This window comes from Rattus rattus, chromosome 4, assembly GCF_011064425.1.
Source record: "Rattus rattus isolate New Zealand chromosome 4, Rrattus_CSIRO_v1, whole genome shotgun sequence".
Lineage (NCBI taxonomy): Eukaryota > Metazoa > Chordata > Mammalia > Rodentia > Muridae > Rattus > Rattus rattus.
Window position 1 is genome coordinate 175,624,284 of NC_046157.1, and position 22,485 is coordinate 175,646,768.

The 22,485-nt window shown below is 47.4% G+C and overlaps 1 protein-coding gene and 1 non-coding gene across 2 annotated transcripts in view; both read right to left on the reverse strand.

Moving 5' to 3' along the window:
- Positions 1–8,037: 8,037 nt before the first annotated feature.
- Positions 8,038–8,180, reverse strand: LOC116899840. The gene has a single exon (XR_004387837.1). It is a non-coding gene; the product is annotated as a small nucleolar RNA SNORA48 (small nucleolar RNA).
- A 3,526-nt stretch (positions 8,181–11,706) lies between these two features.
- Positions 11,707–22,485, reverse strand: part of Rab31 (RAB31, member RAS oncogene family) — a 129,012-nt gene continuing 118,233 nt past the window's right edge. Inside the window, exon 7 of the mRNA XM_032901720.1 lies at positions 11,707–14,444. Coding sequence (XP_032757611.1) covers positions 14,347–14,444 — 98 coding nt within the window. The 3' untranslated portion in view covers positions 11,707–14,346. The remainder of the gene's footprint in view (positions 14,445–22,485) is intronic.

Sequence of the window (22,485 nt, forward strand, 5' to 3'; positions counted from 1 at the left end):
AGCAACTCAAATGCACGCACACTCCTGTATGTGCATACTGCACACATGCAAGTAAGCATGCTCATGCAAGCATACACACACCTTTCAGAAAGAGTTCAGTTATCATTTTGAGGTCATTTGCTTGTTTTCCACATTTACTCTGCATAGTGATCCAGTCCTGGGAATAAAGGTGAAATTGATGTTTTGCATGTAAGAAAAAAATTTAAATTATTTTGTGTATACAGATTTTGTCTACATGCATACCTGTCCACCACTTACATGCCTGGTGTCCACAGAGGCCATAAAAGGACATCAGATGCCCCAAAACTGGAGTTAAAGACAGTTGTGAGCTGTCATGTGCGTGCTGGGAATTGAACTCGGGACCCCTGGAAGAGCAGTAGAGTGCTCTTAACCACTGAGCCACCTCTCCAATCCAAAGTTTGCATTCTTCACAGAGACTTATTTCTGTGTTTCTTTCACCACACTATACTAACAATCAAAATTAAGAAGGTCGTCTAAACAGTGGCGTGGCCTTGTTGTCTACAGATTGAAACATCTACTAGAAGTGATTAATCACCTGGGCTTTGATATCAAACATATTCTACTAAGGAAATTAATGCTGGTATCAGCACATGCATTTTTTCAATAGAATATATATTATCTGTCCCCCCCCAAGTCTTGATCATACCCACCCCACTGCCCCTTTCCCTCCTCCTCAGGCAATCTCAACACCTTCCTCCCTCACTCCATGTCTTGTCTCTTTTCCACAGCCCACTGAGTCCGATAAGCACTGTCAATGGGAATGCTACTGGTCTTGTTGGTTTGATCCTGTGTGGCAGCCATGTCTTACCAGGAGGCAGCGTCTCACAGCACTCATCCCCTGCCTCTTGCACCCTTCTGCCCGCTCTTCTATGCTCCCATGAGCCTTGTGGGCAGGGTTAATACAGGTGTTTCATTTAGGGCTGAGTGACAATTGTTGGTGTCATAGAAGGGATATTGTTACACGAGCTATGTTCCTTGGATGTGGGCTTTGCAATGGAAAGGCAGCAATGGATGATGACATCATGATGCAGATGCAATGGATGATGACATCATGATGCAGATGCAATGGATGATGACATCATGATGCAGATGCAATGGATGATGACATCATGATGCAGATGCAATGGATGATGACATCATGATGCAGATGCAATGGATGATGACATCATGATGCAGATGCAATGGATGATGACATCATGATGCAGATGCAATGGATGATGACATCATGATGCAGATGCAATGGATGACGACACTGTGATGAAGATGAGACTTCCAGCTGAGAGGAAGAAGGAAGACCTTCTCTTCCATGCTGTAAATGGGAAAGCCAGAGGGTAGGCATGAATCTGGTCTCTCCCCTCCAGCCCGAAGCATCGGCATAGACATTGGTTTCATGCGCCCGCATGAAACCTCAAAGCTGGAAGTCATGCTCCCGTGCTCTAACTGGGGAATGGGGGGGGGTGCAGGAAGAGCCACATCCAGATGGATTCCGCAGCCTATCCAGTACTTGTCCCAGCACAACATGGGCACCAGCCTGAGACAGTGGGGCAGGCTCTGGCCCCTCTAGCCTGCAGGGAAAATGCTATGGATCTGTCTGCCCCGCACATACCTGAGGCTGGGAACATAGACCATAGAGGTCTAGAGAAAGCAAAGCAGCCATGCTGCTGGGAAAGGGGATATGGTCAGAGGCAAGAACCGCTGTATTAGAAAGAGGGCAGTGTCTCCCAATACAGTGAGGGACCCCTTGTGCTCCTCAGCCCAGGGCCGAGCAAAGCCAGGCCACCAAGAGGTCAGAGTGCCTGGCACAGTGAATCCATATACTCTGTGTGCATGGGAAGGGAAGGAACCTACAGCAAAGAGAGCCCCGGGTGCTGAAATTCTAACAGGCACATTTAATTTGTCACGCCTGCTTCCCCGAACTCCTTCTTAATCCCATTGAGGAAAGGCCCACGGGGAGGATTTAGATCTATTTTAGAAAAATGCACTGCACCAGACCATCTTAGCAGGAGCAAAGAAATGTGCCCTGCTGTGGCTGCTGGCTTGGGGATCTTGGTCGTGTGTTAGCTTGGCGGAGATCTGCTGGTTGTTTTCCTCTTTCTCTCGCAGCTGATGGATTCCAAGGCATTTGAAATACTAATGGTGCTGAAGAACTTCCATTCCATCCGTTGTAACCTATGTTTTTCTTCCGCACGGGCGTGTCTCCCAGTTGCTCAGGAACCCTTATGTGAGCCCGGGTGTGTCTTAAGAAGCAAATAACCAGCTATTTCAGGCGCGAGATGGTTTCGGCAGTTATGAAGTAGCCTGAAAGGATCTTATTTGGTCTCCAAACAGTGACAGTGCGCAGTACTGCAGAACAGGTCTGCCCATGGGGCTGCTGCCTCCAACACTGCAGGAAGGCGGTGGGGAGGAGGCCGCCACTACCACCACCAAGGCTGGCTTCGAGAGCTTTCTGCCAGAGACGCAGTCCCAGAGTGAGCCTCTGGGTTCCCTCTCAGCTCAAATCTAGAGGTGAACATTGGCGTTCGGCTCCTGTGTTCCCTCTCTCCAGGCTTTCAGAGAGAAAGAGCAGAGCCAGATGTGAACAATGCCCTCCTTCTTCAGCAGGTTCATGGAGAATCTAAGTTGTACCCAGATCCCCAGCTGTGAGGCCCGCCACGACTGCGATGTCGAGCTACCTGTTCAAAGGAAGCTGGAATTGGCGTTGGGAACTCACTTCTGCCTCTGTAAGAGAACGCTGGGGACTAGTCTCACCTACTGGCTGGCATAAATTGTGAGTCTTTGATTTAAGAAACAGTACAGATTCCTAACAGAGGAGTTAGCAAGCTGATTTGTGGAAAGAAGACTAAACTGACCCCCTTTGCCTGTGTTGGTTCTGTTCCCCACTGCTTTGACATAATGCCCGCCAGAGACAACCGTGGAGGGGGTCGAGTTCTGTCGGCTCACAGTTTCAGAGGGCGTTCAGTCATCATAGCAAGGGAAACATGGCAGAGGTTTGTTCTTTTTGGGCAGAGAACAGGACTGGAAACAGGCATAGGCCACCAAACCCCACCTCTACCATCCTGACCTCAGCTCCTAAAGTTTCAAAACTTGTCTGCTTGCCCTCGCTCTTGCCGACAAGTTCACCGGCCCTGCTCTTGAGGCACGCATGGCTTCCCTGGTGTTAGAACCTCCTTCTTTGGGACTCTAGCTCACACTGACGACCAGCTGAGGCACGGAGCTTCACGGGTGAAACAACTACAGAGTTCATGGCCTTTCCATCAGGAGACAGCCATTGTTGGACTAGCCGGGCCACAGCCTGTAAGCCGTTCAAATAAATCCCCCTTTTAATGTGTACAAATTCATCCTATCATTCTATTCTCAGAGAAGCCTGACTAATACAACCTCTGAATAAAGAAAAGGCAGAGAGATGGAAGGAACTGTTCCCATAAGAGTTTTAAAAACTGTTCACGGAAAGTGAGAAGAAGGAGGAGGAGGAGGAGGAGGAGGAGGAGGAGGAGGAGGAGGAGGACGAGGACGAGGACGAGGAGAAGAAGAAGAAGAAGAAGAAGAAGAAGAAGAAGAAGAACAACAACAACAACAACAACAACAACAACAACAACAACAACAACAACATTGGAAAGCAAATGTTTAAGCCAATAAAAGTCTAGAATGCCACAAACCAGGACACCATCCCAAGCGACACCATCCCAAGCCCTCGGCCCTCCAGTCCTACCACACAGCAGATGAAATGGGAGTCATGTGGTCTACGTCTCTCCTCTCCTGCCCAAACATAAGCTGCTTGGGGATGAAGCCTTGGTGGCTCTAGCTTCTTGTACAGTGTGCCGTACCACAGATGCTCAGAGACAACTTGTACAGCAGGACTGAAATGCCCGTGTCTTGTGAGTTCCTCTCCCCCACCCTCTTTTGCCCCTCCAAGGTAAATACCCAATTAATTTCAGTAGAAGACGGGAAAGAATAAAACTGACATTTTAGTGCTAGACTCTTGTTTAGTATAAACTACCGCTGTCTTCAATGGTACTGTCTGAGCTTAACCTAGACGCTAACCTGCTGTCCCCAAATCTATGATTAGAAGGTGGGGAGAGGCTGGGCAAAGAGGAGCAGATAGGGGTGAGCGTCACATGGAGAGGAGGGGCAGAACAAGGGATGAGGTGGCCGCAGGCTGGGCTAGACATTTCACTGCGGGTTTCCGAGTCAGACTTTTACTTGTAGCAGGGTGTGTGTTGTCTGAAGGAGCAAGGTCTCTCCGTAGGCTCAGGTGTTTGAACAGTTGTTTCCCTAGTTGGTGACAGTAGTGGGGGTTTTTGGAACCTTTCGGAGGTGTAACCTTGCTGGAGGGAATCTGAGGGCTTATAGTCTCCCCCCACTTCCAGTTCACTCTCTCTGCTTCATGTTCGGACATGTTTGACCATGTGATATCTCTGTCTCCTTCGTGTGGAAGGGAATTGTGACCCAGCAGCTTCCTCCTCATGCTGCTGTGCCTCCCTGACCACTGGGCACTCACCTTCACTTCTAGGAGTGCTGGCCAAAACAAACTCTTTAAAAAGTAAGTCCCTTCTGGTCATGGCGGCTGTGGTTTCATTTGGTTGTGGTATTCTCTCACAGCAACAACGAAAAAAATAATAATGAACGTGTGGTGTCACAGAAACATCTTGAGTGTCAGAGAAACGCTACTCTCTGAGTGGCACTGTAGCAGACCCACTTTTGAATGTTCACGCCTAGCACTTCTCCAGTAAGTCTGTCTGACGCCATTCTCTGTTGTCTTCATAGAATATTATTGCAGACTGGGTAAAAAATGAAATAGTTTATTTCCCTCAGCCTCACTTCAAATCTGATAAGTCCAAGATCATCAGTCATCTGGCCAGGATCTTTGTGTCACACCATGTTATGTCAAAGGCAAGAGAGGAGAAGAGCTGGACCTCACGGAGGCATTGGTCTCAAATGAAGTCCCCTTCTTTCAGATAACTACAGCTTGTGTCGAGTTGACATGAGACTGGCCAGCACACCCTGTAACAGGTTGGGAGTGAGGGATGCTGGGAAAACCCGATGGCCAGGTCCATCACCTCAGTTAGCAATCTGTCCTTCAAAGGCACACTCCCTGTGACCTGGTTTCTCTAAGCAGACCAGAACTTCCAGTTTCCACCAAAGTCTAATCGAATTTTTAATCCATCAGTGGGTGAAACACCCACAAACACAGCCAAAGATGTGCCTCGCTAGCCTCCAAGATGTCTCTTGGTCCAACCAAGTTGATTGGAGATCCACCTTCCCAAGAGTCTGGCAGGAGGTAACTGTATTTAAGCTGGAAGGTTGCCTGATCCAGGGAAGGAAGAGGGAAGAGGGTAGTGGGAAAAGCTAGGGGAACCTTGGAGCCAAGACACGGAAACCAGAACGAGGGAGAGTCCAGGAGATAAAGAGAGAATGCATCTACCGGAGCCAGCGGTGGGTACATTTCTAACGGTCTTTGACAGCCCAAAATAAAGAAACTGAGTGGACAGAGGACCGAGACTCACTTTTTAGAACTGTGTGAGAGTGACAGAAAGAGGTAGCAGAGGAGACATCACACTTCCGCTGATCGGAATCAGCAAAGACACAAGCATGGATGGAGATTGACAGTTGCAGGGAGCAGTGTGGAAAGAAGTGGAAGGCAGGATCACAAAAGCTCTGGAGTGGACCTTGAAAACAAGGAGGAGGTTCGCTTTCAGACAAATAGAAAGACTTGTCCTTATAAATCCAGGGAGAAGTGCATCAAAACAGAGAACACTCATCCAGGCTCACTGGCATACACCAGTTTGAGCACCGAGTTATCAACCAGTCATGGCCACAGACCCCACAGAGTCTAGATGGCTGAACCCAGGCGCGTGAGTTATTTCCAAGGCATTAAGAACTTCACTGAGGGATGAGGAGTGGTTTCCACCTCAACACCAAGGACAAGCGGAAGACACAACCAACCTTCTGGAAGAATCAGGCCAGCCATGAGTCAAGCCGTCAAGTCCCTTTTAATAGCGTGATTCTGCTCTTCCAGCCAGACCTGATTAACCCTTAGCTCCCTGGGCAAAAAGCACCCTCCTGAGATATGACAACGGGTTTCAAAATAGGATAGGTCTCAGCCTGGATACTGCCTGCCCTACTTTCCTACTGTGTAGAATTCAGAATGTTATTTAAGTTTCTCAGGGTCCTTCCTTACAAACAAGGTTGACTGGGCTGGGCATGTAGCTGAGTTGAGAACTTCTTGGCACCTGCAAGTTTCCGGGTTCAATCCTCAGCCCTGCGGGGTCGGGGGAAATGCCTCACGCATTAGAGCTGTGCACTGTTCTCAGAGTTTTGTGGACAAACTGGGCTATAATTTGATAGTAGCTTCTGGGAACATAAGGGCCCTTTATCCTCCCCCTCCCCCCGAATAACGAGTAAAGACAAGAAGGAATATTGCCAGCTTATATTTGACCTCTAGCCCATTTTATCAGTTGATGATCTTGGGCAATTCGGCTTGGAGTCTCAGTTCCCTCATCTGTAGAATGAAGATGACAACATCGGCCTCATAAATATTGTGAAAGTCAAAAGATGGCCGGGTGGGAGACACCTAGAACAGAGTTGGGCACAGCAGCCTCTCTACTCGGACAGATCATCGTTTTGGAGTTCTTTTCTGGTACCTTGGCCTCCTGTACTTTTTTTTTTTTTTTTAATGTTTTATTGATTCTTTGTGAGTTTCATATCATGTACCCTAGTCCCATTCATCTATCTGCCTGTCCCCCTCATATCTACCCTCTGCCTTTCAAACTCTTCCTACCCAAATAAAAACTATAACACACAAACAAGCAACAACAACAACAACAACAAAACAGAGCATAGAAAAGATCTCATCCTAGACGCTGTAGTGTGTCACAGTGTGTCCCTCTGCCCACACAGCTTCACTTGCAAATGTTCATTGCAGTGAGTCACTGGTCTGGTTCAAGGTCTCTGGTTTCTGGGACACCATCGACATCGGATCCTCCTGGTTATCCTGTTGTTCCCCTGTGTCATGGAGATTCTGCAGCTCTGGAACAGCAGGACTGGCCCTTTCACAAGTCCCAACTGTTCAGAGATGATGTAGATTTTGAGATGGGCCAAGTCAAAGCCCTGAGTCTGGGCGTGGGTGGAGCTGAGCTGGTCAGCCGGGTTCTCCCATATCCACACCACCAGGGCCAGCTCTCCAGCACTGTTCTAGCTAGACCACCCACTTCCACCCAGCACAGGAGGCACTGACAGCTCCCCTGTTCTCACGCCCTTAGGGCCAGCTCTCCTGACTGCTGCAGGTGGGAAGGAGCACATGGGGTTAGAGAAGCACTACCCCCACCCCCACACCACCTCACAGGAGCATCACCTCTATGCCGCTGCATGGCAGGCGAGCGGTGAGGTCAGCTCTCCCACACTCCCAACATCAGGGCTCCCAACATCCACTGTGCTGCTCAGGCAAGCTGCTCTCCCAAGTGCTGCCAGCATGAGAGATGGAGCAAGCTCTCCAGAGTACTGCTTCCAGTGAGAGGCAGGACCAGTTACACCCAGCCCCTGGACACCCACAGGGCCCCCAGCCTGGACCAGGGACATCCCCATGTTCTTTAGTGGCAATATGCGTCACGGACATCGACGCCAATCCTTGCCACCGTGTAGCCAACAGACTCAGACTCGGCCCTCAGTGGCAGCTCTGGCTGGGACCTTACCATGGGCCGGCCACTCACACCAGGCTACTCCTGTCTAGCCTCAAATCTCCAGTTCCACCTCTTCCTAATGCTCAAGCTGCTCCCCTTCTCTTTCTCCCCCACTGGGACCACCACATACTCCCACATTGTGGTGGCTCCCCCCACAGGCTGGTCATGAGGCTGGTGAGACGCTGGGTGACGTCTTTATCCATGCTGTATGTCGTGTGGGCAAGCAGGTGTCTATGGCCTGCCTGTGTTCTGAACCAGAGGACAGGTCTTGAAGGGTGGCATGGTAGTCTGCAGGTCTCTGTTTTCCTCCTTCCACACTGTGCTGCCTCGATTTAATTTATTATGTGTCGTAAACATAAAGTAGCTTCAACCACCAAGCCAGGCATCAAGCTAGGATGAACAAAGGACAGCCAACTGCTCTGCCCCTGACTGACATAAGAACACCCCACCAACAAGGTATCTCTTTGTCCATTGCCAGGGAGCCAGAACAGTCAGACCCTGTGGTTCCAGGCAGGTGGTACGGTGAGGGGCACACATGTCGCTTTCCATGGAGAAAGCAGCCTTTGGGCTTTCCTGGAGACCCCATGGGTTGGACTCAACCCACACATTTATTTCCTTAGCCCTCAGGGTATCATCATAAGGTGGGTCCCGCAGCTGAAAGTATGTTATGCCTTGGGGTGGATGTTTCTAAGATCTAGAGTTTTGCTTGAATTTCATAAAAGCAATATAATATGTCTACCAGTAGAGTCAGAGCACATCCTGTAATCCAATACAGTGATATTTCTGCAGATAAATGGCCAGAATATTCACCCTGTTTGGAGAAACAATGATTCTGGACATCAGTTCAGGTCTAAGTTTGGTGTCAAGTGGCCGAGAGCAAGCTTGGGGAAAGTCTTCATTTGTGATACTATCTGGGTTCCAGGAGTGAGACATAGGTGCCAGCAAGTGACATAGGCATTTCACTCAACGAGAAAACTCCGGGGATCAGTAAGATCAATCTGGTAAGGATTCCACCACCCACAAACCAGAGCCGGAAGCTGGACCCAGAAAGTCAGGCCACTTTGTAACCCACAAACCAGAGCTGGAAGCTCAGAGAGCAGACTCTGTAATCTTTACTTTGCGGGAAGCTAGGCTCAGAGAATCGAATTGTAATCTCTACCTTGCGCTGCCTTCCGAGGCCGGATGAGAGCAAAAATAACAATGTAGCCACTGAGATGTGGAGTGAAAAGAACCATTCCCAGCACCGGCCAAAGGCTGAAGTTTATTGTTTCCTGTCCTAACTTGTAATTTATTTCACCTCATCTTGCTATCAGCCCTGCCATGTGGTATTATCTTCATTTTACAGGAGGAAACTGAGGCCCAGAGAGACCTTGCTTATCTGAAGGCCAAGTAGCGGAATGGATTTCCGAGACTCTCCAAGTCAAGCTATCTTGTCTGCAGTTGAACCTTCTCTTTTCAGTCCTGATAGTCTTGATTTGCTTGTCTTTAACATCCTGTCTCTACCTTGTAAACCTGAGATCTGCACGGAATGATGAGGGCCATGGAGGACTGTTCAACCTTTGATTCCCAATTGCCCTCAATAAGTCCTTATTGGAAAGGGGAGTGGATGGATTGTGGATGAAGAGATGCATGGGTGTCTAGGTGGATGGTTGTATGTATGTATGTATGTATGTATGTATGTATGTATGTATGTTTGTATGTATAGATGGATAGATGGGTGAATGGGTAGATGGGCATTTGAATAGAGACATGAGTGCATGAATGCGTGTGGATTGGCGGTGGTTAGAGAGATGGATGGGTAGAAAGACATGTAATTATATAAAGATAACTATGAAAATGTCCTCATTCACAAATGCTTGAGATCTCAGATTCCCTCTCCAATATACCATCTTCCTCTGCTATTCCAAATCGATCAAACATGGCAATTGTTACTAATAACACAATATCACAGACTGTCCAGGTAAGAAAGAGATTAACGTTTTGATCACAGTTTGGCCTATGATCATCATCCACATCTAGAGATGCTCTACTTGTCGGCAGGGTCCTGAGGTGGAACAAGATGTCACACACTGAAAACAAAGGTTATTTACAGACATGTGATCTGGTCTGTCATTGAACTGGCTGGTTTTGTGTGTCAACTTGACACAAGCTGAGTTATCACAGAGAAAGGAGCCCCCCTTGAGGAAATGCCTCCATGAGACCCAGCTGTAAGGCGTTTTCTCAATTAGTGATCAAGGTGGTAAGGACCCAGCCCATTGTGGGTTTTGCCATCCCTGGACTGGTGGTCCTGGGTTCTATAAGAGGGCAAGCTGAGCAAGCCAGGGGAAGCAAGCCAGTAAGTAACATCCCTCCATGGCCTCTGCATCAGCTCCTGCTTCCTGCCCTGAGTGAGTTCCAGTCCTGACTTCCTTGGGTGGTGAACAGCGATGTGAAAGTGTAAGCTGAGTAAACCCTTTCCTCCCCAACTTGCTTCTTGTAATGACGTTTTGTGCAGGAATAAAAACCCTAAGACAGTCATGTCTTATAAAATCATCAGAATTCAGTCATGAGGGCTCCAACCTGAAGCCTTTTGCTGTTGTTGGTTTTTTGTTTTTTTTTTTTATGTCTGTCTTATTTGAGGCATGTGCATGCACGCACGAATATGCTCACCCATGCTCATGGAAGACATAAGAAGACAGCAGGCATCCTTCTCTATCATTCACCTTCCTTTTGTGATACACAGCCTCTCATTAAACCTAAAGCCTGGTTTCTGCTAGGCTAGTTGGCCACTTCCTGTCTCCAACCCCAAATGCTGGGTTAACAGGAACACGGGGCCAATGTCTGGATTTATGTGGGTGCAGGGGGTCCAAACTCAGGTCTTTATGCTTCCCTAGAAAGCACTCTTACCCAGTGAGCCATCTCTCCAGTCAGGGTAGATTGTTTCCTATTCTTGTTTGATTGTGTATAGCCAGAGCGGCTTCCCAGCATGCTCTTGGTGCCTCTCAACCGTAAAGAACATTAGGCACAGGGGCCTTCCATCCACTCAGCACAGCTCTACATGGAGAACCCAAGCTCTGCTGGTGTGTGTGAGCAAGCGTGGTGCCAGTGGGCAGAGGGAGAGCTGAGGAGATAGCAGTGTGGCGAGGTCCATGCGGCTGGCATTGTTCAGGATCTTTCTAGCGCACTGAGAAGTTAGCTTAACCCTTGCTTCATACCTCCATATCCCTCCATCTCTGAAAAGGATTGATACAGGGAAAACATAGAGGGTAGTGAAGCGCGTGCTTTGAACTTATCGAACACTGTCATTTTGTCATTCTGGCTTCAGACTTATTTACTTACTAAGGCAGGGTCCCACTATGTAGCCCAGGCTGGCCTGGAACTCCCTCAGTAGACCAGGCTGGCAACTCACAGAGATCCACCTGCCTTTGTTTCCCCTGTGCTGGGATTAAAGGAACGTGCGACCCAGCTGGGCATTGGCTTCCGACTGTTAAAAGCTTGAAATGAATAAAAGTTGCTGATAGTTCTGTGCCTCTCGTGCACCTCTGACCTGATTTCGTGTCATTTTACAAGCTGCTGTTTTTCCTTCTTATGTTTCTATTTCTGCCCACACATCAGTAAAACACACACACACACACACACACACACACACCATTGTCTTTATTCACGCATCCAGGGTCATGGTTCCATTCCCCATGCTGTGCAGTGCACAGCTACTGCGGGTTGGTCCACAGGCTCCTGTGAGTGGCTCCCCCAGGGCATGCAGCTTTGCACTCCGCACTCTACTCAGATGCCTGGTGATATGCTATAGATAATTCATTCATCCCTCCCCACAGCCTGGATCACGTGACCCTCCTTGATCACGTGACCACGCCCTATTTCATTGATCCGTTTCCGGACAAGAAGACAATCAGCTACTGCCAACAGAGCGTCAGTGGACCCCCTTCCCCACCCTGGTCTTGTGCACATGTTTCTCTCCTTTCTGAGTTGGCCTGTGAATAATCATCTTATTGATTGGAATAAGGAAAGGATGCTCAGTAAACCTTAGAATATTTATTAGTATGAATCATACCAATGGGTTAAAATCAAAAGCGACTGATACAAATGAGCTTGGACGGAAACACCGCCTTATCATAGAACGGAGTATAAGACGCGAGGGTCCTAGGTGTCTGCAGAGGGAATCTTCTAGGTGCAAAACCTGGGTCCAGCCCAAGTGGAAACCCTTTACAGAAACACCAGAAAGGGTGACAGTCTATGTGACCTCGGGACTGCTGAGTTGCTGGGCGTCACGACGATGGTGAAAGGCATGATCACATGTGAGCACAGCCAGAACCGTCGGCTGACCGCTGGCTCCTTACTCCTCGCCCAGGAAGAACGCTGCGGAGCAGCAAGAAGCCAGAGTCCATGATTGCAGAGGGAACACTTGGATCCTTCAAGCCTCCCTCACGAAAGAATGGGGTTCCCACTGGGGCACAGCCCTTGCTGTTGGCTAGAATGTAGGTTAGTCTGCAAGAGGACGTCATATCCAGTACCCTGATACACCACTTCTAACGAAAAAATGGCTAGTCGATTCTGTACCTGTATAGAACATTTGCACAACCCTTAACACCGTCCTTCGGGACGTCTGCTGAGAAAGAATCCCTTTGACAACCTGTGCCTCACTTATGGACACAAGGTCATGAGCCAAACACAGCCACTCTGAAGTAGATTACGTGTGGGTGTGGCTGACATAAGAATCATATTTACACATATACAAACCTGCCACCTGTGAGAGAGGAAAATGGGGGTTGGGAAGGGAATTTGGAGAGTAACCATAAGGCCACTGCATCCTATGTCTGGAGCAATTATCATTTCTAGGTCTTTGTTTAGGGTCAGTGGTTAAAACGTCCCAAGAGGAACGCCAAGCCAAGGGGAGAGAAGCACCAAAGGCCTCAGCACCATCTGCAGAGAAGGCCCCAAACGGTGTGAATATTCGTGTGCCCACGTGCCACATCTCCCTTCCCTCATGCTGGTGGCACTCGGGCATACTTGTCCTCTGCATGGCTTGGATATCAATGTCAATGCAGCCTGGGAAGAGCAAGGTATCCTACCCTCGCATGCTTCTCCAATCCTCCCAGGGTGGCTCACTCTCAAGGTGAAGCCCAGACAGTTCATGCAAAACTCGACCACTGCAAAACCCACCCAAAGCTGTGGCATTCTCCCCTGGGAATGGACAGACAGACAGGTAAATACAAGCCCTCAGCGAAAGTTTACCCCCCAATGGGGAGAGGTTCAAAAAATAAGCTTGATACTAGCCGGAGAGAGGCCACTTCATCTTCAACTCAGTTGTTCTTTGTTTGTGTGTTTGACCTGCAGTGAGAGGATGAACGTCTTTGCCAGCCCGTGGAATCCTGTAACAGTGATGTTGGACGTCTGATGTTGGGACAGACACTGACGGTCTTGAGAAGGCCCTGGCAGGAGACAGAGCTGCCACTTGCTAACAGTGTTTGAGACGTCTGCTATGGGACATCTAGGGACATTCTTGAATCAAGACAAGTGTTTGCTCTCCTCTGTATTCTAAGATTTAATTAGCTTCTGAGTTGGGAGAAGCAGGAAGACCATGTTGAAGCTGGCATCCCGGAGTTGACAAGCACCGTCTGTGACTGGGACTTGGCACCGACTGCTTGACAACCTTTTTTCTCCAATGCGGGCAAAGTTTAAGGGACTTCTTCCTATTTTTTACACCTTTAGGAGTCCAGAATTTTGGGGTGGTAACGTTCCTCTGCCTGGTTGGCTGTAACCCATGATTAGCCGCTATGAATAGAAGTCTGCCCTACAATTTAGGCTCAAACATCCCTAGATGTGATATCGTGACATTGTCTCCTAATGCTCTGTAAAGTAATCATCCCCATAAGTAGAAACTCACTGCAATGGGGGGGGGTATGCATGCTGGGGGTACCCTAAATGCCATTTATACCCTCCCTCCCCCACTGCTTACATAGCAACAATTTAACTCTCTGGACCCCTAAATTATATGTAACGTTCTAGTCTGATTTGGTTGGTTCACGGATGGCCACACCTTAGAAAAATGGTCATCGGATAAACGAAAAAAGACAGGGATGGCAGTTTCTAATCCAATGTTTGTCTCTCTTTGAGGAGATTACTTCTCAGTTTGAGCAACGGTCCAGCTATGCATCTCTGATTTCCCTCAGAAAACTAAGGCTTCCTGCCAAAGCCAGCTAAGAGCTAACCTACTATATACTGCCTTTGACTTTTGATGGACTGGCCAGAAAGGAAGGCCCTGGCCCTGGAGACATTATTGGAACCTGACTAGGTGACGTAGGAAATCAGTGAAGAACAGCACTCTGAGGTTTGTGGACAAATCTAAAACCTCCCTAACAATTCTTTAACAAAAGACGCCAACCTATACCTATTACCTAGCAAGTACAAGCTCGCCATGTGTATCTCATAAACCGGAGGCCATGTTGCAGTGGGATGGTGAGTTTTCCAGAGTTTTCTATCATTTCTTTTCAGGAAACTTCCCCGTTCAGCATCCTGCGGGTCTCCCAGGGTACAAAGCCGCTCACACTCCAGCAGGCAGAGTTAGCCCCGTGGGTGGGGTCCTTCTGTGTGCCCTGGACACAGGAGAGGGCTCTGGCTCCTTCTGTCATGCTCTGTATGCCACGCCCTCGGCTCAGCAGCACCGCCGGCTGGCTTGCAAGCTCTGGTTCCCCAGTTTGATCCCGCCACTGCTTCCGTTTTCATGGGGGTCCAAGGGTGGGATCTGCCGGCCTGCGAGGGGGAAAGGAGGCCAAGATTGAAGCTCTCTTATTTTAAAAAGTCAGCCTGTATGGGTACAAAACATAGCAGTACTTGGGGGAGGGGCTAACCCTTCCTCCTTTCCTTCACGACCCCCTCTCTTCTCCCTCCCTTCCACCAGCCGTTCTTTCCCCTGTGTTCTCTTCCCTCCCCTTCTTTCTTTCCAACTCTTCTGCATGAAGTCAAATTCGTGTTTAAAAGGTTGAGGGGAATCATCGGCAGCTTCCTGACCATGCAGACACCCCAGGAACAGGACAAGGCATTGCACTCTGCAGAGCCACCCGACCCCTCCATCACTGAGGGATCTTGGCCTTTCCACAGAGCCTCTCTGCTTTGTAGGACTGGACTTTACCATAAGAGTGAGCACTTGTCTGTCTTTTCCGCTTGTAGAACTACCATGGGCAGACATGCAACTTACCAGTCCTACTCTGTGAGGGCCTTGCCCCATCAGCTACAAGGCCCTTAGGACGTACGTCAAAGGAGGCAGTACCTTAATGCCACGTACAAGCAACCTTATTTTATTCGTTGCACTTTAACTTTTGGAAATAAGCACAAATAAAAATTCAAAAAGACAAAGAGAAGGAGGGAGTAGCAATAGCTAAAGGCCTGGGTTCCTTTGAATGGACCGTACTGATGGTGGCGCAGGTCTCAGGGTTGTGCTAGAAACCACTGGCTTGTGTGTGTGAGGCAAGAGTAATGTGTGGCGTGTGAACTCCGACAGAGCTGTGTTTCTAAATGACAGGGCACCTGGAAGTGGCGTGCTCAGGCAGCCTTGCTGCTATCGGAGACTCGTCGGGGGTCCCTCCAAGCAATGGCCACAATCGCCACCATTTTTTGTGACATTGCTGAAGGCCGTGCCGAAACTAAATGGTGGTTCTTATTATAACCCACATCTGACTTTCCAGTGGATCCTCCACCCTATGTTCCACCTTTTTCCTTACTTCTTTCTTCTGGTTTTCTAGTTATCCTGTAAAAAGGGGCATGGAATACTAACTCTAAAATGGAAGATTCAAACAAATAAACAAAAAAACCGAAATTATTAATAATTTGAAATTATTTCCAAAATGCTTTGCTTTTTTGTTTTTAAGGCAAACATATGCCACCTGTTTGGACCAAGTACAGAGCTAAAGGACCAGGAGGCCGGAGACCTTTGTCATAAGAGGCGTTCCGGCTTTAGTGGGTGGTGTAGATGCTCAAACACAAAGCTCAAACACACAAATAAGTGAATGCCTCTGCCATTTGACTCCAGGTGAATGGAAGAAATGAGTGTCTGACAGGGAGTTCCAGCCATTTCTACAGCCTGGTCAGCCATCCTGCTCAGCCAGCAAGCTATGCAAGGTTTGTAGGTGCTCCCAAGAAGAGCTTAGCAGAAACAGCAGGACAATCAGTATCGTCTTTCTCTATTCAAGACGTGCACTGAACTGTAGTCACAGTTGAAAGGTTTTTGTCTGTATGTCTGTCTTTCTGTCTGTCTGTCTGTCTGTTTGTCTGTCTGTCTGACGACCTTTCTATTGTGCCAACCTCTCGATTTACTCCAGGGACAACCCAAGGATTTACTCCAGTCACACCCACCCAACAAAGTGCTGCCTGGTCCTCAGGCCAGCCCTGTGTTCAGGGGCCCAACGGCGTCAGCATCGGCCTCAGACTTGTGTAGATAAATACTATTTTACACGGGGCCTTACTTTTTGCACCTGAATTTTTTGAGGGTAAGACTATAATTCTGACTGGTTCAGTATGGCTGACTTAAAAGAATTGTTTGCGGGGGGAGGGGGATGTTTGCCCGGAAACCGGGAAAGGGAATAACACTCGAAATGTATATAAGAAATATTCAAGTTAATAAAAAAAAAAAAGAATTGTTTGCTTAAAAGAATTGTGAGTATGGGGCCTTACAATTTTAGTACTTGTGACAATGACACGTCCCGCATCAGACACGTTGGCGCTGCCTCATGTGAACACCAACGCTAGCTAACTTATGCTCACCCTTCAGGCCTCCTTTAGGTGCCTTTCATAACTCTGTGTAAATTTCCCCTCAGACAGATGAAGGGTGTAAGTGTGATGTTTATTGAAGTGAAGTAGAGATAGCGGAAACCTAGAAACAAAGTGCACCTCATGAACACACCAGGAGTGCAGGGTGTCCATCTCTCCACACTCCCATGCTTCCTCCACTTTTCCTGCTCTCACCTTCTCCCCAAGTAACAACAGGTTTCAACCCTCTATGCAAACAGCCTCCTCTCCTGGGTTTCAAACCCTTGGCAAAGTTTTCAAATCAGCTGTCAAACCTGGCTTCTTAGACCTACCCAAAGCTTTTGCGGTTCAAAATCTCTGAAGCCTCGCTTATGAGAATAAGATAAGATACAATGTTCCTCCTGCTATAGGCATAGAGCCCGGAAGCCTCCTTATGAGAATTAGATACAATGTTCCTCCTACTGTAGGCACAGAGTCCTAGAGATACCCATTGAAGTGCCTGGCTTCCTGTGTTCAGGGACAAAGAATCGCACCAAGGACACAAGGTCAACAAGAGAAGCAGAGAGTGTTTAATAAGAAGAGAGCGCTTCTCCTGGGAATGGCAGTGGGCTGACGAGCTGGAGAAATGTGGACCTAGAAGCACTGGGCCACTGGTCTCAGAACCCTTCAGAAGCCATTTGTGTGGGCACAGGCTTTCACCCACATGTGTGGGTGGGGAAGGGTTTCCAGTTTTTTTAACTTCTTTGTTGAGTAGATTCTCTCCCGTGCCACACCCCCTTAATTTACTAAGATATGTTCCAAGACCAGGCCCCAGGCAGACCGCTGAAAACCCTGAAGAATACCAAATGCATAGATACCATGCTTTCCCCCATACTTAATGTACCTCTGATAAGGTTTCACTTGTAAACTAGATATAGTAAGAGATTTATAATAGTAACAAATCATAAATTAGAACAATTATAACAGAGGGTTGTATTGAAAGTTGCTAAGACATGAATGTCTTTATTTCTGGGATTTCCATTTAGTATTTTCAGGCTGTGGTTGTCACTGACGCCATGCATGAGGGAGGGAGAACTGCTGCATTTCTCAGACGCAGCATGAATGCAGATCCTTCAGACTTCATTTTTATCTTTGCGTAGAAGTCATTTTGAGACTTGAGAGTCAGTTACCCAGTTAAATACGCCTGGACCAGTTGTGAAAGCTCCCTGAGCCATTCTTCCTTCCATTATGGAGCGTCTGAGACAATAAACTTGACAACTCCCACACAGTATATTCGGCATTATTACGTGTAAGGGACTCTAGGGACAATAATGAGGATTCCCGGCAGCAGCGGGTACTGGCCAGGACTCGGTGGTCTCTGCATGGGAAGAAATGCCCAGTGTTCGTGGCCAGGGGGCAGGAGAAGGGGATCCTGCTTGTCTAGAGATCACTCAGCTTTGGGAACCACATAACTCCAACATCAAACGTTGTGAGGAAATGAAGGGGACCCACCTTAAAGCGGGACAGAGAAGAGCCGAATCCCAACAAGCACCCTTCAAGAGCTAAGCAAACAACACTGTGGAAACTCCCAGCTCCTGTGCTGTGCTCCGAGGCCTTCAGGACTTGTTGGGTAACTGTTCTCAAACAAAAGAATGGCTCTGGAAAGCAGCCACAGCGTTCTGCACCAAGGAGATGTGCCCAGAACACAGCACTGTATTTACCTGTACACAGGATTGAGCTAAAACGCATGATGAAATCTGGACAGGCTTGAAGTGTCTTCTGGATGTTTCTATTCCTACAGAACTTCCCTCAGCCACCTCCACAACAAGCTGTTCTTGAACACGAATCCTAGCCCAGCGTGTTTATTTTAACACAGTTTGGATTGTGTAAGATTCTCTTGGGGAGAAGTTTAAAAGACCCCCCACCACCGCCACCTAGTTTTCCTGAAAGTTGACAGTCTAGGGGAAAAGCCTGTTTTACAAATGTTTCCGCAGGAATGCAAAATGTGGAAATAAATTCCAAACCTATGAGCTAGGCCAGCATGGCTGGGGCAGCCACTCTAACACACACGGCTCAAGGCTGCTGCGCTCCGGTAACCGCTTCCTGTGGGCTCTACCCCTCTGCAACAGTTCTGCTGTTTGCCACTCTTCTTTCTCTCCATTCTCAAGGGCCTCAGCTTTTCCCTTCAATGTCAATTGTGTCTAGAAGTCACTAGATGACTGTTTCTGATCCTGACTCTCTGGACCCTCCAGATTAGGGGTCTGATCAAGTTTGCTACGGCTCGGCAGGACTTAACTCTTGATAATGGCCTCACCGATTCTGCCTTGGGGATAGAGAGTCTTTGTGGAATGTGGCACTGGCTCATCCATGACCAGAAGTCACGCCTAGCAACTGTCCTCTGGTTACTATAACAGAGATGACACTAAAAGAATGTATTGTTTTATTGTTTTGCTTTTAAAAAAACAGGGTCTCTCTATGTGGCCCCGACTGTCCTGGAACTCACTGTGTAGACCAGGCTAGCCTTGAACTCCCAGAGATCCACTTACCGCTACAGGAGTGCTGGAATCAAACTGTGCACCACGCCTGGCCCTTAGGAAACGTTTACTCTTAGGATAAAGACTCTGATGGGCGGAGCGAGCTTGGATGCTATAAAGGACCAGAGTGGACCAGGAGACGGGTGGTGGCCTTAGTAACAAAACCCACAGAAGGCTCAGGCACAAGAGGACAAGAGCAAAGGAAATGAGAGAAGAAAGAGGGACTAAGATACCCATGAGGATGCCCGGCGAGATCTGACAACTGGGTAGAAATGAGAAGACAACAGAGACCGCCAGATCTGGAAGCTGACAGAGTCTAAGGAGCCAGAGAAGGACGGAGCTCCAGGGTACAGTGCTTGCCTAGCGTGGCTTTATCCCCAGTACTACAAAATAAACAAGTGAAAATTAACCACAAGAACACACTTGTGTTCAAAATCTTGTAACAATATCTAAAATATATGCCAAAAAAAAAAGAAAAATTAGGAAAAAATGCCCAGGCAGTGAAAGCCATGGCTGTGTTACAAAGAAGAGAGCAAAGAGGGGGGCTACCAACCCAGTGACTTCATCTGCAAGTGTCAGATTTCAACAGAAAGACTTTTGCTATTAAAAAAAAAGAAAAGAAAAGAAAAGAAAAGAAAGCCTCCCCGCCCCCAAACCGGCACCCTGCTCCCTCTTGAAAGTGATAAACTTTTTCTAAAATAATTTTTTTTTTTTTTGGTTTACAAAGAAAATTGAGCAATTTAGCTCCCGCATGACTCTTGTCTCCAGCTCAAAGCTCCTGTGGTTAATGTCTTGCATTAGCATAAAATGCCAGTTCCAACAGATGAGCTAATATTAATCTACTATGGCCAGTCACAGCCTTCGGTTTCTGCACAGGGTTCTCTTGGTTTTACTTTCTGTGCATTTTGATAAGTGTCGAATGGCCTGTCTCCATCATTACAACACTACACCGTCATCTATCTCTTTGTCATAGTTCCTCCTGTCCTGTTGTCTGTTGGTTTGTTTGTTTCTTTTGTCTACTTGACACAAGCTAAGGCCATCTGGGAAGAGGATTCTCAACTGAGAAAACGCCCCCATAAGACTGGCCTGCAGGCAAGCCTGTAGACATTTTTTTGATTGGTTGACTGATTGATTGATTGATTGATTGATTGATTGATTGATTTGAAAGCTTCAGGTTTCTGGTATATAGTGGACAGTGCCATCCCTCAGTAGGTGATCTTGGGAGCGAGTCAATAAGTAGTGCTCCTCCATGGCCTCTGCCTCAGTTCCTGCCTCCAGGTTCCTTCCTGGAGCTTCTGCTCTGACTTCCCTTCAGGACAGACTGTGAGCTATAAGATGAAGAAAGCCCTTTTCCTCTCCACCTTGCTTTCAGTCATAGTGTCTATCATAGAATAGAAACCTAACGAGGACTCTCCCTCAACCTGATGACTACCAGATCGACCTGTTTATCTAACAACAGTTGAAAATTTGATTCAGAATAATCACGTATGATACTGATGAGACTCCTTTTAAAACGACATAGGGTGGGAGCTACAGGAAAGAGACAGGACAGGTTGGGAGGTCACGTGTACATAATGACCTAATTCACTCATGTGCTCTACGTTTCACATTTTCTATAATAAAACAATTTTCCAAAGTTGCCCCAAATGCGCCATTACAAAGTAGCCATCGTTAGCAACTTAACAGTCAACCTTACAAGAAAGAGAATCTTGGGAGAACCTGTTATTTATTATTGTATGTTACATGGTTTGAAGATATGAATTCAGGATTTTATATAAACTACTCTGTGGTATTTGTTTCACAATTTGTCTTTTTATGTCAGTAACAAGAGTCACATCATTACTTTAAATCACTAGTTTATATTAGAGTACCACAATTTAAGAAAACAAACTGTGTCTCAACTTTGGTGCAGTTTAGTCATTTCCTGTTTTCTCTGACTGTGAATAACATTACCAGAAAAGTTCTGTACAAAGTCAGGAGCCAGCAAGAGCCCAGACTTAAAGCTGACACCATGTGACTCCACATACCGTCCTCTCACTCACCAGCTATGAGACACGGCAAGTCACAAGATGGCGTCCTCATGGTAAAATAGGGATGATAGCATGTCTACTTAACAGTGAGGGGAACATCAGTGAGTTAACACACACTTTAGCCCTTCTCACAATGGCAAGGAGCAAGGGTCCCACACATGAGAGGTTTTACTACAGTTGGACCCCGTATCTGCCTCTCAGGTTTTAATTCACGGTTGGTTACACTGTCCATCAAAAACACAGTTGGGCCTACGATGGCTGTGTCCATATTGAACATATATACTCTTTCGTGTCATTACTCCCTAAACAGTACAGTATATATTTATAGTATATTTATAGTGTTTACTGTGCTTGGGTATAAATACTCTAGAGATGGAGAGGCGTGAGGAGGATTGCGTTTCTGTTTACATCCAAATGCTATGGCATTTTAGACAAGAGCTTAGCATCTGGAGATTTGGTACCCTTGGAGGGCCCTACACCTAAACCCCCAGAGACACCAGGGCCAAGGACACGGTGTTTTGCACAACTGAGAACTCCTTCCCACGGCTCAATGTGGGAGCTTCTGATAATCAGCATCTTCTCTGCTGGCCTTTGCCAAAGTAACTTTCGTGGTGGTAAGGAAGGGAAGGGCCTCCTCTTTATCTTCATTCCACAGCTTGCTGTTCTGTTACAAAATTTTCAAAGGTTTTTGTTTTGCTTTCAGACTTCTTTAACTCGATCTAAACCAACTAACTACCGTGGAATTACAAAACCCTGTGGGCTACAATAGCCAGGGAGCTGTGCAACAATGTTTGCAGAACAAGGCACATTGCTCTTTCCTAGTCTCTAATTCTTCCTGGCTTAGAGAGTTGTTTTCCTCTCTAACTGTATAAACTCTAGGAAAAAGCAAACAGGGAGCTAGGTAGGTGTTTGAGGGCTTGAAAGGCCATTGAGGATGGACCCCAACCTTAAAATCAGCAGTTTAGAAAGCCAGGAACTGAAACTGCAGGGACTCTGTTTACTGGTCAAAGGGATAGGAGCTGAGTCATGGTATGTGACCTGGGAGGAGACACGCCCTTCTGAGTCAACAGAAAGCTTCAGGTTTCTGGTAAAGAACAGCACCAGGGTCCTCTCTCTAAAGAGTTGATTCAAATGGGTTTGCCAAGGAAAACGCCCCTCAGGAGAAGCTGTTTATTCTAGAGGCTTAGAAATAGTAGAAAGCCTGGCTAAAATATAGGTAAGCACAGTCTTTTTGACCACTTTCCGCTCTGTTAGGTAAACCATCAGGTAAACCCTGCCTATCTTCAACAATGTGTGTCTCACCTGAATTCTTCCAACTGACCAGAGAGTCAGAGGGAGGCCAGAGAGAGATCCTGGCAACACAAACCAACCGAAGCATTTCTCATTTGTTCTTAAACTAATACAAAATAACCCAAAACAAAGAAACCACAGTCCAATGCCATCGATGTCTCTGAAGTTTGTTTGAGGAGAAGATTATAGCTCCATGACTAAAAGCACCCATGGAAG